This window comes from Camponotus floridanus, unplaced genomic scaffold, assembly GCF_003227725.1.
Source record: "Camponotus floridanus strain SB8 unplaced genomic scaffold, Cflo_v7.5 scaffold2, whole genome shotgun sequence".
Lineage (NCBI taxonomy): Eukaryota > Metazoa > Arthropoda > Insecta > Hymenoptera > Formicidae > Camponotus > Camponotus floridanus.
In genome coordinates this window covers 2520194-2534378 of record NW_020229325.1, presented here as the reverse complement: position 1 = coordinate 2534378, position 14185 = coordinate 2520194, and the positions used below count along the sequence as shown (strand labels likewise).

The 14185-nt window shown below is 37.7% G+C and overlaps 1 protein-coding gene across 1 annotated transcript; it reads left to right on the top strand.

The window, feature by feature from the left end:
- Positions 1-2463: 2463 nt before the first annotated feature.
- On the top strand, positions 2464-13979 carry LOC105255040 (pickpocket protein 19). Its single transcript, XM_025407981.1, has 7 exons — positions 2464-2587; positions 8674-9038; positions 9233-9491; positions 9687-9962; positions 11704-11973; positions 12794-13015; positions 13696-13979. Exons 1-7 carry the CDS (start codon positions 2464-2466, stop codon positions 13977-13979), a joined length of 1800 nt encoding a protein of 599 aa, XP_025263766.1.
- Positions 13980-14185: the final 206 nt, after the last annotated feature.

Genomic DNA, 14185 nt, shown 5'->3' with positions numbered 1-14185 from the left:
TTTATTATGAGGAAATCTTCAAACTCGTGCCAAAGAACAGGTAGCAATCTTCTGAAAAACCATATTGAAAAATAGTCATCAGCTTCTATTTTAACATAATAAGTCAAATTTATACACAAGTCACAAATAAAATACAAAAGTCACAATAAAATAGATAATCTGATAATCTCTCTTTATTTATTACACTATATACAGGGTGTCAGGGCAATCTCTTCCCCCCAAAAAAGGCTCTTGTAGCTTATCTCGAGAGCTTTTCAAAACACTATAATAAAGTGTTATATACATATATACAAATATTTTACTTGGTGTATATACCATATATAAATGAGAATCTATATCTTGGTATATACACCAAGTAAAATATTTGTATATATGCTTTGTGCACGTTAAAAATTTTCGCAAACAATTAATGTTTAAGAAATTTACGCACTACCATCCACGTTTGGCTCTTATTCGCTCGTTTCTTAAGTATCGTGTTATTAATTACATAGAGCCGAATTCTTTATCAATTTACTATAATAAAGTATTTTTTTCATTGAGTACTTTTCGAGTTATGAGACTTGAAATAATCTCCTAATTTTACATAAATCATTAAATATCTAGTAAAATATTCATTTTTCGATTATCTTATCTTAATACTTTTATGTACAAAATAATGAAAAGAGAATCAATAGGAATAAAGAAAACAAATAATTATTTCGAAGAAAAAATATGTATATATATAATTTGCAATTAACAATTACATTTTTTTGGGGAAGAGATTGTCCTGACACGTGTATATATACATGTATGTATGTATATATATAATAATTTATTTACAGAATAAAAGGAAATAAAGCCACCGTCTTGTAGCCACCCAGGTTACTTTAGCCGTAAAACTTAACTGTAGTAATCGAGGGTTGAAATGCGTCCCGTTGGATTACGAGCAACTTGGAGGGATAAGCCCCGCCGCGAAAATTTTTCTCCCGCGCAAACTTTTCGCGCTCAAAGCCGTAAGGTCGTTACGCGTGAGCATGTAAAAAGGTCGGAACTTATGCTACTTACCCGCACCCCAAAGTCGTCGGGACGGCTGACTTCGCGAGGCGTGATTTATCGCCGGACGTTGGATGATGTTTGGACCCAATACGCCCCCGCGCGCGCCTTCCGGCCGCATTAGTTAAAGTGTCCGGGAATTTATTGTCGGAAGGAAACTCGCGCGTTAAGGTAAGAAGGAAAATATGTGGCGCAACGTTCTCGCTTATGTAACTTGAATATTATCTCCATTTAACTCCGCAAGCGAAGAAGAGATATTCCATAAACTCGGCGTAATTATCATATATATATATATATTTAATTTAACGGGTCTCCGTATTAAATATTTCGAGATAATTTTCCACTTTTATTTAAATAACGGATATACGTATATATGCTAATACATTTTTGTTATTCAAACAATATCGGGATGTTATTCAAAGAGAAATTATATCCTATTCGCACGTAGACGGTATCAGCATTAACAGTGATTTCTTCAAAGTTACCGAACTGGAAACATGCACGGGCGCGATGTATTTCCACTTCTTCCCTTTGCCATGTCTATCCCATCCCGATGAAGACGAAGGCGAGAGTACCGATTCTAATTAACCGAGATAAGACGTTGTTAATCCAGCCTCACGCAAAATCGTCCCGCGGGTACGAGAAGATTTCCCCCCCCGGGACGAATCGCATGCGTATTATTCCGAGAGACTTCATCGTAATCGTCTCATGGATGAAATTTAAACGACGAGCCGTCGTAACGCTCGACGTAACAGCCGGTAAGGGAAACTTCCCCGAGGAGGTGCGCGCAGGTGAGGAATTTCCCCTCCGAGAACTCGTAACTAAGGCATTAAGACCTTTTTCCACGACGGGAGAGGATTAACGCCGCTTAAAGCGGCAACACAGGCAGCCGAGCTCCTTAAAGAACGCCGGAATAAAAACGGCGCGTCTCGACGAGGCACACAAAATTGAGTTTAACCCCTTCGCTGTCGAGTCCGTTCGAAAAAATCTCGCTAACGATGCTGCCCTCCTCCTCCTCGCCATCTCTCTCTTCCACGAGATATTGTTCTTGTGTAAAAACGCCTCTCGATACGGGACTTTACGTTCGAAAGGAATAGAAAAAATTGTCGCTACATCTTCGTCCAATTTCCGCGAGATTGGCAATTCCACGAAGCAAAAGACTAGCGTTCATTAGCTTCAAAATCAATGTCTCATTGTCATGAAAAGACTCCTTTTTCACTTTCTTTCTCTCTCTCTTTCCCTAGCTCGCAGTAATTCGTTAATTCAGAATTGTCTTTGAAGCTGCTTAATGCCAGGTCAGGCAGCGAATCGATATTATCTCCGGGATAAAAAGGATTCTCGAGCTTTCACGGTTCTAGGAGGGTGACGGACGAGAGGGGAGGGGGAGGAGAAAGGGGGAGGGAAGAGGTCTTTCAGGATAGAGAAACGGAGATGGGGACGCGGATTGGTTTCTTCCACTTAAATCTTCAGTCGTGGAACAAAACTCGCAGATTCCTGAAGATCTACTCATCCGAGTTTGACCTGGCCCCGAAACTTTGTTCGCGTTCGGCGACTGGTGAGCGGGCTTTCCAGCTGAAGAAGCGAGTCCCCGAGTGTTACGCTGAATTCACCACCCGAGAGAAGTCCCGGCGTGAGAAAAACCAGCGGATCGCAACGTTTGTCCACCGAACGACGAGGAGGAAAAAATATATCTCCATGAAGATTACCGCGGAGCGGTCGAGTATCTCCGGATTGATGCAGAGATCACGAGCTGGATATGAATACATGTGCATCGGTAAATCTTGCTCGTATGTTGGAGAAAAATATCACCGTCAAAATTATCGTCCCTTTTATACATCCGTGCTCGCGGACACTCTATGCCAAGAAAGATCGATGTCATAATTGAGGAAAGAGGGTAATCCGTCTTCGAAAGCACGAGGTTACGATCGCGGAAAAGGACAAGAGGTGGAGAACGCTACCATCGCGAGCTCCGAAGGGATAATGTCGATAGACCGTAATTTTATTGCCGAAGTTACTACGATGGCGGTTCCAAAGTTCACTTCAGCGAACATAAAGGAAGCAGAATACAACACAATTGGAAACTGTCTGCTGCGAAACGGCAGTCGCCACCGATCTCGGGTATCCTTGCGCCCTGTCCTCGCTATCTCTTTTATCTCTCTCTCTCTCTCTCTCTCTCTCTCTCTCTCTCTCTCTCTCTCTCTCTCTCTCTCTCTCTCTCTCTCCCTCTGTTCGCCTTTCATCATTCCTGAAAAAAAGAAGAGAGATCAGACATAAATGTGCCAGTTAACTTTTGCGTTGGTATTTAATGGCTCATATTTCGCACTTAAACATATCTTTTTACCGCTACCTTTTTCATCTCGACGAAGACGTAAATTGATATTCCTGTTTATCGTAAAATGTCGCCTGCGATAAAGAGTTTCAAGTGTCACGCTGTTTGTCTAATATAAAGCAATTCAACGCGTATGGTGTTGAAGAGCAGGAACAAAATATTATTATTTTCTTGTATACTTATACAAGAAAAAAAAAACATGTCAGTATTTCACTCTAATTATGAATATATTGTAGAGCAATTCAAAATGAAAGACACATATTTTTTAGGAGGGCATTCTCGAATGTTTAGGAATAGAAACAACCCCTCGAGAATAATTAAAATAATTTAAAATAAATTAAAATAATTTCAAACAAATATCCTCAAAACTATGAAGCTGTGAAATTATGAGAAAAAATATCTCTTAGACAAAAATTTTATGAATCTTAATGCTCTTTATAAGTATGCATTTAAATTTTTCAAAAATGTAATATTTTTTAAAACACATTTATTACATAAAAAATATGATAAATTTAAAATTTCCTATAAGCAAAATTAAAGTGTTTTACGCCAAAATCATTTATATATGATAATATGGCATTCTCAAAGAGCATTAAATATTCAAAGGAGATAAAAGTTCGTCTCACAAAAGAGAATATGAAATATCATAAAACGGAATATAAAATTACTTCTAAAGAAATGTTCTAAAACGCGATATATTTATCTATCTAGTTTTTATTTTAAATTTTGTACATAACATATATATTTATTTTCAATTTTGTGTATTTATTAATGCATGATATATCTCTGGGCAAATTAAGTGTTGGAGATCGTTATTAAATGTAATCATCGTTGCGCAACGCGGTTCGCTTTTCTGGTTGCTTTTCGAAACTTTCCGTAAAAGGAAAAACATTTCCCACGAGCGAGAACTTTCCAGTGAGCATCGCGCGTAACGCACTTTACGTGACGCGAGTGCAGTGAATAACGCAGAAGAGCATTGCGCGGACGGCAAGAAATTTTCAAATGGAACGGCACGTCGAAGGTTTCGCATTTCCATGGCGAGTTCCGAGCAGCAGCCGCGAAACCAGTAATTTCATTATCGAACTTCTCGCCTCTCTTTTACACCAAAGTTTCGGATCTCTGTAAGCTTCGCAAGAAATAACGCAGATTGAAAGCTATCCTCGCTGCGAGGGAAAGCTATCAACCATTAGAAAAGATAATAGAAAGTGTTAATTTCTAAATGCAATCGAGAAGTTTTTTATGCACAGACGAAGCTTAAATACAAATATTAATGATAATGCTCATGTTTTATAACATGCTTCCTTATATATTCATTATTATTATGTTAAAAGATCTGTCTTAAATTTGAGCAAAAATTTTTTTCTTTTTCTGATTAATTCAAAATTCATAAGATTAAACGAGTGTGATTGTTAATTATTCCTTAAATAAGATGTACATACATAATTACTCTCGCATTGTTCTTTCCAGCAAGAACCAGATTTTTTCTCTTTCCGCTAAGCCGACATCTCATTAACATACTTAATATATCGCTTAATTATGACTCGGTATTTACTAAAATATATGCATTCGCGTTTTTGCGGAACGGTCCAAAAATCGCGAATCATGTAAACGATATCTTTTTACATAGATGAAAACAAATGTTGAGAATAAAAGCTAAAAAGTATACCAAAAAATTGTATGTTAACTGTAAGTTAAAAAGTATACAAAAAATTGTAATAATAAACAGTTGCGCTTTTTAATGTCATTTTTGATAGAAATATCATTCAACATTTTTTTTGAAGATTAAATGTGTTACAAAATAATACATACAAAACTTCATCAACAAATAAATCAAAATAAATATATCTTTTTGTAACACTTTATTAAGTTTATCAATTTTGATAATTATTAATCAATATTTTAATATTGATAAAAGACACATGATAATCTTTGTCATCTCCGAAAATTCCCGAAAAGTTCGAGCTTATGTAAAATACAATTCGAAAGTAAAAATCTTTCTTACATCGCATAATATTTAAATCGGGAATATGGTGAATTTCTTTTAAATCTATTTATTCCAATAACAAATAATCGGCTAATTTAAATGTCTAAATATCCAATTACTTTTCTCTAAGTTCGTTTACTCGTATCAAGAAAATGATCATTTCCGGCGTCGCGTCGCAGTGAATATTTATCGGCCGATTAAGAATCCGTTTTAAATGGAGTCGATCATTAATTCAATTCTATGGATTTGTTTGCAGATGCAGCTCCTTGAATTTTTTCCTCCTGTAATAACACTTAAAAAGATCCAGTCAAACAAGTAACAATAATAATAATGTGATTTATTATTATATAGTGGGAAGAAAAAGAGAGAGTGAGAAGGGGGAGAAAGAAAGAGAAACTAGGTTTTTCAATTAAGAATAATTTATGTCAAAGTTCATAGAAATTACGAAGCGACGAAGCAAATAGATGAAAGCGATAAGGATGATTAAGAGCAATTTATGTGCATTATCCGGATAAGGATAATGCACATAAATTGTTCTTAATCGTCCTTATCGCTTTCATTTGTTTGCTGAATAGTGAAAATGGATTGAAATTGCGACAAGTGGATGATAAATTACGATTTAAATGACCAGTCTAATCATTGACTTGCCTGTCGCTATCTAGATAGATATAGATTATCGTACATCAAGTTATGATAATTCGTGAATGTACATACATAATGCGCAAAAAAATATAAATTGTGTCGGGAATATCGCAGTCGCATCTTCATACAACAATTTTGTTGTTATGACATGAAAAATAATAATTTTTAATCAATTATTTTATATATGAAACAACTCCGGATGTACATAGAGTATTCAGTTGTGTTTCTAAATTCTAAGGCAACACATCAGCTTACGTTCTGATGAATAGCACCGCAAACATAGAATTTTGCCGACGACATTCATAATTTATGCGAGAAGAAGATGGCGTGGCTAAGCTATTTTACACGGTGAGAAACACAATGGTTAACATAATTTTATCAACAAATGGTCGTCATGAAGAAGTGAGAGGAAGAGGTAATAATGAAGAATATTACTTCAAATATTTGTTATCATTCAGAATAAACTGTTAGACGAAATAAAAGCTTTAAGAAAGAGAAGCTAAGGAAATGTTTGTCTCGACACTTGAAGAAACCTTGAGCGGCGAAACAAAATGTTATTAAATAATAAAGAAGATGAGAAAGTTTCACGAAATTCTTTTCTCGAAAAAGTTACTCGTGCCACAAGTCACTCGCGGTAACTTCGAAATATTAGAATGGCTCGTTTGTTTGAAAAGTAAATGTTGGTTCGACACTGAGACTAATACAGCAGTATTACGATGCACACAATCTCAACATGATAGCTTTTGCTCGCAAACAACGAGGAAAAACTTGGACACGGGGATGAAAATAATTTGAAGCAGAAATTTACAACTGGCCAGTATAACTATTCCAGGGAGAGAACCGCACAGGATGAGAGACAACAAACTATTTATTACGTCGAAACTATCTTCAAAGTTAAAGGATAAATGTAATGCTGATAAAGATAATGGATACGTAACCTATGCAATTTAATAAAAGTTTCTCTTAAGACATAGTTAAAGAGAATCGGATATTTAATATTTTTCTTTATATGTATATCAGGTATAAATTAGTATATCTCAATTATATATATAATTTAAAGATAAATTATTACTCAAAAATGAAATATGTTTGTCACTAGCCGTACAATAAAAAATAAAAGAAAACAAAAGGTAGAGATAAACGAAAAAGAGAAAATTGGAGATTTCGCGTTGTTGGAATTTTTCGCAAGCCACCGCTTCGATAACGCGCGAAATTTTGCGGTCCCGTCGTTTCACGATTCATGTGGATATGCGTGTGCAACGGATCGGCGAATTCCAGGTGAGAAATGTCGAAAGATAGTTCTGCGTTTTTATATAAATGTACGCTACGCACGCGTCAAGAATCTTTCAATCGTTCTCCAACACAACCGAGATGAAAATTTCAAGCATTCGAGATTATTAATCTCTCGATTTTTCATCCTGCGGATCACTCCCACTTGTTTCACACAATGTCTCTTGCACTAAGATAACAATAAGGATGTAAATTATCGCGGCATAATTGATTCGCTCGCGAATCAACACAGATTGAACACGCGCGAAATGAAAAGCTAGTGATGTTTAAGCGAAACTAATATTAGAGTGATTGCAACCGCGTAGTTAATAGAACGTCGGTTCCATCCCTCCTGGAAAATGAAGCGCAGCTAGAGCCAACAGTGGCGTCGATTGTGTCATCGGGATTGTTCGAACGAGAAATTGCTATCGCGTATTCACCAAATGCTCATTTAATTCTGAATGAATCGAAATGATAGTATCTTGTGAACGCAGCACGAGTTTATTTAAATTGCAAATTTATTTTTGAAAAAATATTCGAAAAAAACCTATCGTTTTATAATTCTATAAAGTTCACGAATAGAAGAGTGTGCTAAAATAGTGAAAAGGGGATAAGAGTTGGCGGTCTCTGCCATTAATTTCTTATCGACAAACCACTATTTGTTCCGCGAAGGAAAATAATTTTATCTACAAAGGAAATAAATAAATAAAAAAAAAAGAATCGCGCGGGAGTCATCTGGGCGAATATATTTCGCGCGACTCGCCGAAATCGAATTCGCAGGAAATTTCGCCGAGAACCGGAGAGAGATCGACATCGAACGGCCGAAACGTCGATAGCTTTTGGCGACGTGACATCGCCCGAACGAATCAACGAGTCCTGATTTCTCTTCGTCCAAATTATACCGAGAGGATGCAATCAAAATCGGGGATCGCGAGTCTCTCCTCCCCCTCCTGCCTCCCCTCCCCTCGGGGGCTTCTTCATTATTCGCGGGCATTGAAACTGGGGGTATAGCAACCCTCTCCGCTCGTGTCGGCGCTGTTTGCGCAACAATCACGCTAACCGAATTATCCTGATCACATCGGGTGCGCGTTCAAACACACCCGCGGCATCCCTTCTTCCCCCTCGACTCTCTTCCCATTCTTCCGAACTCACCTGTAATTGATTGGATTTTATTTGTACGATCCAGCTCTGTGATATCGATAAAAAATGAGGGTTAAGGCATGCTCAACCTCCTTTCATCGAGAACGCTTTCAATAAGTTGCTTCAGTGCTGCCTTCGATCGCGGAGGAGTAACCATAAGAATATACTTATTTTATTGTTGTTGAGCGAAGAGCGAATGAAAGTGAGCAAAAGGATTATCTCCGTCTTATTTTAAATATTGTCAACCGATTTATTTGCTTTTTTTTTTAAATCTTAGGTTCCTCACAAGATATCGAACTATTCCAGATCTTTCAATTTCCAAACAAATTCTCGGAATCTTCGAATCTCGCTGTACCATCTCCAAATATGAAGTCCGGTCGGAGAAGATTAAGAAAGTTAACGAGAATCGCGACTCTTCCTGTCGCGAGAATCAAGATGCGCGGGAAGAAGAGCCAGAGCAAGCAACTCGACACGATCTTGCAAGGATTACGCTACTTTTGCACGCAAACAACACTTCACGGTCTTCGATACGTGGTCGATCCCGATCTACATATGATGGAGCGATTCCTGTGGCTCGTGCTGTTCGTCGGGTCCTCTATAAGCGCCAGCCACGTCATTTATTCGCTGGCACTTAGATTCCAGGTAAAAATCATACAAAAGAGAAGTGGTGTTCACAAATCCTTCAAAGCTCTTCAAAAATTCGGAGATTCAAAGATTTCGGAGACCATCAATTATATTAAAACAACGAACGATATATGGTGACTTTTATTAGACTTGATGTATGTTGATCGATATGTATTTGCTTACCTTATTGTCATTGTTGGAAATTTGTCTAGGCCGCGCCGACGTCGATCAACATCGAATCCTTGCACTACGATAATTCGAAACTGCCTTTCCCCAGCGTGACTCTTTGCCCCAACGTTCGCGTAGATTGGAACCGGGCCCTCGAGCTCGAACCAAGGATCTTTTCTAATGATATAGACGAGACGAGCCTAGAGATTTTCCGGAAGATATTGGGCAGGCTTTCCGTGATGACCTTCGGGGATTTTGATGAGATGGATTTCCTGAAGAATCATAATGTGCGCAATCTCTCGGGTAAGATACAGTCTCTTTTCCCAGCAGACGACTTATAATGTGTTCCTTTATTTTCGATCTTTAATGCTTTATTCGAGAACAAGGTAAAACTTATTTTATATAACATACAAATTTCTATAAGATTAAATCAGAGTCATTGTCGGCGTTTTTGCATTTTTCTCGCTGATTTTCTCGCTAATCGTTAGCATCAAACAGGTATCAACATAACTCAGGTGTTGTACGACGTGATGCCGTCATGTGACCAATTCCTGTCCGCCTGCTGGTGGCGCAACGCCGATCGCAATTGCTGCGAGATCTTCGAGGTGCAGAAGACCGAGTACGGCTTCTGCTACTCGTTCAATTCGGAAATGGCGGTGACATCCCTGGCGGATCCCACGGAATCGCGGCCACGAAAAGCATCTAGCTATGGCGAATGGAGTGGCATCAAGGTTACGATTCATCCGGGAAACATAACGAAGCCGCCGGATTCCAGTAAGGTTATTGGCAACACCAACCGTGTAATATTCTACGTGTAGTGAGATGAGAATCGAGCGATATGGATCGGATAGAGCGAGTTACTTATATTTCCCCCTCAAAAAAATAATAAAAAGAAAAACCATGTGCGCGATCGTGTCAAATAAATTGCTCTGGAAATTTGGAATCGTATTCGATCGAACGCTGATTCGCCTTCCAGTCACGCCCTTGGGTATCGCTTTCGTTGTATTATGTTGAAAGATTCAGAGCTTGATCGACGTGAATCAAAGAAATCTTTGGAATATTTGCTTCGCCTGGTCACATCAGAAAATTGGAAATTTTGCTGATGTAATGTGAAATAAAAAGGAAATTCAGATATAATTCACATCAAAATGATTGAGCATTTATTTATTTATTTATTTATTTATTTAAATTGTTACATTGATTATATACTCTCTAAAAGTGAATCAGTGTATTATTACTGAAAAACAGTAAATAGTCACTGATTACAGCAGTTATAAGTACAGCACTGTAAATCAATGACATTTTATTGAAAGAATCAGTTAATAATTTTGACTGTTTCAATCAGTAATATTTCTCAATATCAGTAATATTTCTTTCTATCGTCAGTAATATTAAACTATAATTCATCTCTTCATAATTTTCATTAAGTCGTCAGACATTTATTTGTCCGACTTATATAAAATCGATTTAATACCTAAAGCCTCTCTATTGAGATTGTATCAGAAATTAAATCGAAGTAATACTTTTAATTTTATCTATCGCTCTTTCCAAACTTTGTATAATTCTTATGACTAAACTAAATAACTAAACTAAATAATACGAGAGAGATAACGATCGTAGCGGTAAACGAACAAACTAGGATGACTGGTTTTACAGTGAAATTTACTGGTTTTTTATTTTAATTCATCATAATCATGATATAGGATAAAATAACAAAAAAATAAGCGTTTCCATTGAAAATCAGTAAAACACTCACTGATTCTCAGTGAATCTTATTTTTACTTATCTTATTTTAAATTAGTGATATTTTCACTGATACACTTTTAGAGAGTATCATATTTATGTATTTTCAAGTAAATTGCACGCATATCATTTGAGATGATCATATTACATATATTACGTGTTTATTATTACATTATCTTGGCAAAGGGAGATAAACGCATTATTCGAATAAACATTTAGTATAAATCCAAGCCAAAGAGAGGAGAAGAAAGGGAACAGTGAAATGTATATACATATAATATGACAAACAAAACGTAAAGGGTAAACCGTGCAGCGAATTAATAACTAATATTATTTCTACCGAGATTCGCTAAATGACAAAGTGTACACCAACGACGTATCGTTACTAATCTGCTGTTATGCAAACGCGCCGCGGAGAATCTCGCAAATATGATTTTAATATCCTCACGAAAAGCCATCGGACGCATTTTGAATAGGACGACGCGACGTTCTCTCGCGTTCCATCGTAATGTCGCTCCTTTATTACCTCGGAGCGCGAAATGGGGAACGGGATTTATCGTAAACTGCAAAATCGATGTATCGGTGCCATGTTGCGAGGCAGTTATTGAAATGTCACCTCTAAGAAAACCTTTCAGTTCAAGCTCTGCTCTGTCGACTAGAAGGTAGATATTTTTCCTTTCCTCTCCTCTTCCCCGCGAAAAATCGAAGACCAAATCCAGCCCAAATCAAAGCCCAAGAATCGGTCGTATTCCTAATATATCTCGCGTTGCAGATTTAATTGACGGTGTCATAGTGATAATAAACGAACCGCATGTGTGGCCCAACACCGGCACCATGATACCGTCGAGCTCGTTGGTCAGCCTGTCCTTGAAGTGCATTTCCGGATACGCCACCCATCGCGTCCTCGAACTGGATCGAGATAAGCAACCGTGCTTATATGATGAGACAGGCGTGTACAATCAGGCTACCTGTCTGTCGCTCTGTAAACGCAATTACGTCATCAAGTATTGTGGCTGCAATCCGTCCTTCCTGTTTCCCGCAGGTACGTATTTCTTTCATATTTCCTCGGAGATCGGAGTTTCGTTCTTGACAAATGTTGTAAACTGTTTCAGTCGCTCCTCATCGCGATTGCACCATCGATGATTTTATGTGTCTGCTCAATTATAATGGTAAGAAAAGCTTCTCCATCGGAACGTATTCCATGTTCTGTTTTATAAATACTAGGATAAATCAAAAAGTAAAGGAATTTTTTCGTTTCCTCGAACAAATGGCTGGCAACTCTAAGAGACTCCTTTATGATTTACAATATCATAACTTCAAAATGACTTTGTGTGTTCTAAGTGGTGGTTTGTCAGGAATTACCTAAGTCGCAGCAAGATCTATGAGTAGATAAATTATTTTAAAAATAGTCGGATTAGTGTCTGAGATGAAGAGTAGACAGAAATCCGACCATTTTTAAAACGATTTATCCATTCATATATACTTCCATGATTTAGACTCTCACCATACTGCTGTTGTATTTTACGAATAATCTCTACAAGCTTCATCCTCTTTGAAAAAAAAAAAACACATCATTGCTCGCATTTCATTTTTAATGCAGATGAAAAGCACTCGTTATAAATTGACGTACAATTACAATAAAAACCAGCTAAACAAGAAACCACTATTCTGAACACGCAAAGACACTTTTTGAAATTAATATTAAATTTCACATATATGAGTTCATCTGTTCTAAAAAAACAACAAAGTTCTCTTACTTTTTAACACACATTTGCCCTAGTATATAAACATATCTCTTAAATACATATAAAATTAATGCAATATTTTGTTCTTTTTGTTCTCTTGACACGCGATGATGCAAGATTTGTTCAACGATCATATCCTTTACTTCGGCGACGAGATCCCACATGACATTTCTAGAATGATTTGCAAATGTTCCCCGGAATGCGTCTACTATAACTATGTTACGGAGTTTTCTAATGTGCCGTATAACGCAAGCGACATTACGCTGGACGTGCATTACATAGGACAAACCAGTTTTCGCTACAAAATGGACGTAGTCTTCACGCAAATGGACCTCCTCGGTAAGTTTTTCTCTGCAAAATTTTTTGTTACGAATACATTTGTTGCGTGTATTACATTTTTTTCCGCTAAATGGTTCCCTCGTATACTTTTAGAAAATCCGACTTCTTATTCAATTATTCTTATCAACAATCTTCCTTTTTATTTCGGAAAAGATATTAAATTATAGTTAATCTGGAATTTTGTCTGATATATTAAGACAATGTGGCCGCGTCGGCTTCGAGAAATTTGTAAAGACGAAATTGTAGGAGAACACATGGACTGCTCGCGAAAAATGCCGCTTTATTCAAGCTCGCTCTTCTAGATTCGCGGAGAACTTTAATTTGCGGCGCCTTAATTATTTCCCTATCTCTATTAGCCGTTTCGCGGCGGTTTGCCTGCATAACGAGTCCCGCGAGATACCGAGTTACGAATTCATAGTGCTCCGGTGCTTCTTATTCAAAATGTTTATGTCTCTTATTTACGGCTATCTTGCTGCATATTATTCGCGATTTCATCGCGGGAGCGAAAATCACTATCGAGAGAAGACGCGAATTAACATCGCGGGAAATTAAAGCCAACATTGTGCTTAATCGACTCTATGTCGATGCTGATCTGAAACCCGCCGACGTCATCATCATCGAATGTTTTGCCACAATCACCATATTAATAACTCGATCCCGATTTGCATACCTTCTTGCAGTGTATTTCGGCGGCATAATCGGCTTATTTCTGGGCGGCTCGTTGCTCAGCGTCGTCGAGATCGTCTATTACCTGATAGTGGGGATATACTCGTTTCTGCACTCGCGACGAAGGGCCGAGGGAAGAAAAACGCAACCGGGGTCAAGGAGGTCAAGCGCAATGATCGTCTACAGCACGACTACGGTGCTGCCTATCCTGGATTACAGCCCTCTGAAACAGCGAGCTAGGAGGATACCGATTTTTGCGAATTACGGCTTCGCGAAATCGAATTTGAACAGGTATTGAATTACAGAGGGAGGTGAAAATAATATACTCTCCTCCTCGCGCGAGGTCTTTCAATCGTAGGGGTAGGCCGTTTATTTTTAGAGAGTCTCTCTATTATAGCCGAACCGTTCCAGGAAATTTGAGAAGGCAAAATAAGAGGGATTTTGATAAATATATGCCTTAACCTCCCTCTCCGAATCGATATTCGTACGTTGAGAATGCGAATA

Bases quoted from the DNA above. Each gene is read 5' to 3' on its own strand.
- LOC105255040 (XM_025407981.1), top strand. From the start codon at position 2,464: ATGGGGACGCGGATTGGTTTCTTCCACTTAAATCTTCAGTCGTGGAAC. The intron at 9,492-9,686 runs GTAAGATACAGT...AGCATCAAACAG, and splicing joins TAATGTGCGCAATCTCTCGG to GTATCAACATAACTCAGGTG. The intron at 9,963-11,703 runs GTAAGGTTATTG...CTCGCGTTGCAG, and splicing joins AACGAAGCCGCCGGATTCCA to ATTTAATTGACGGTGTCATA.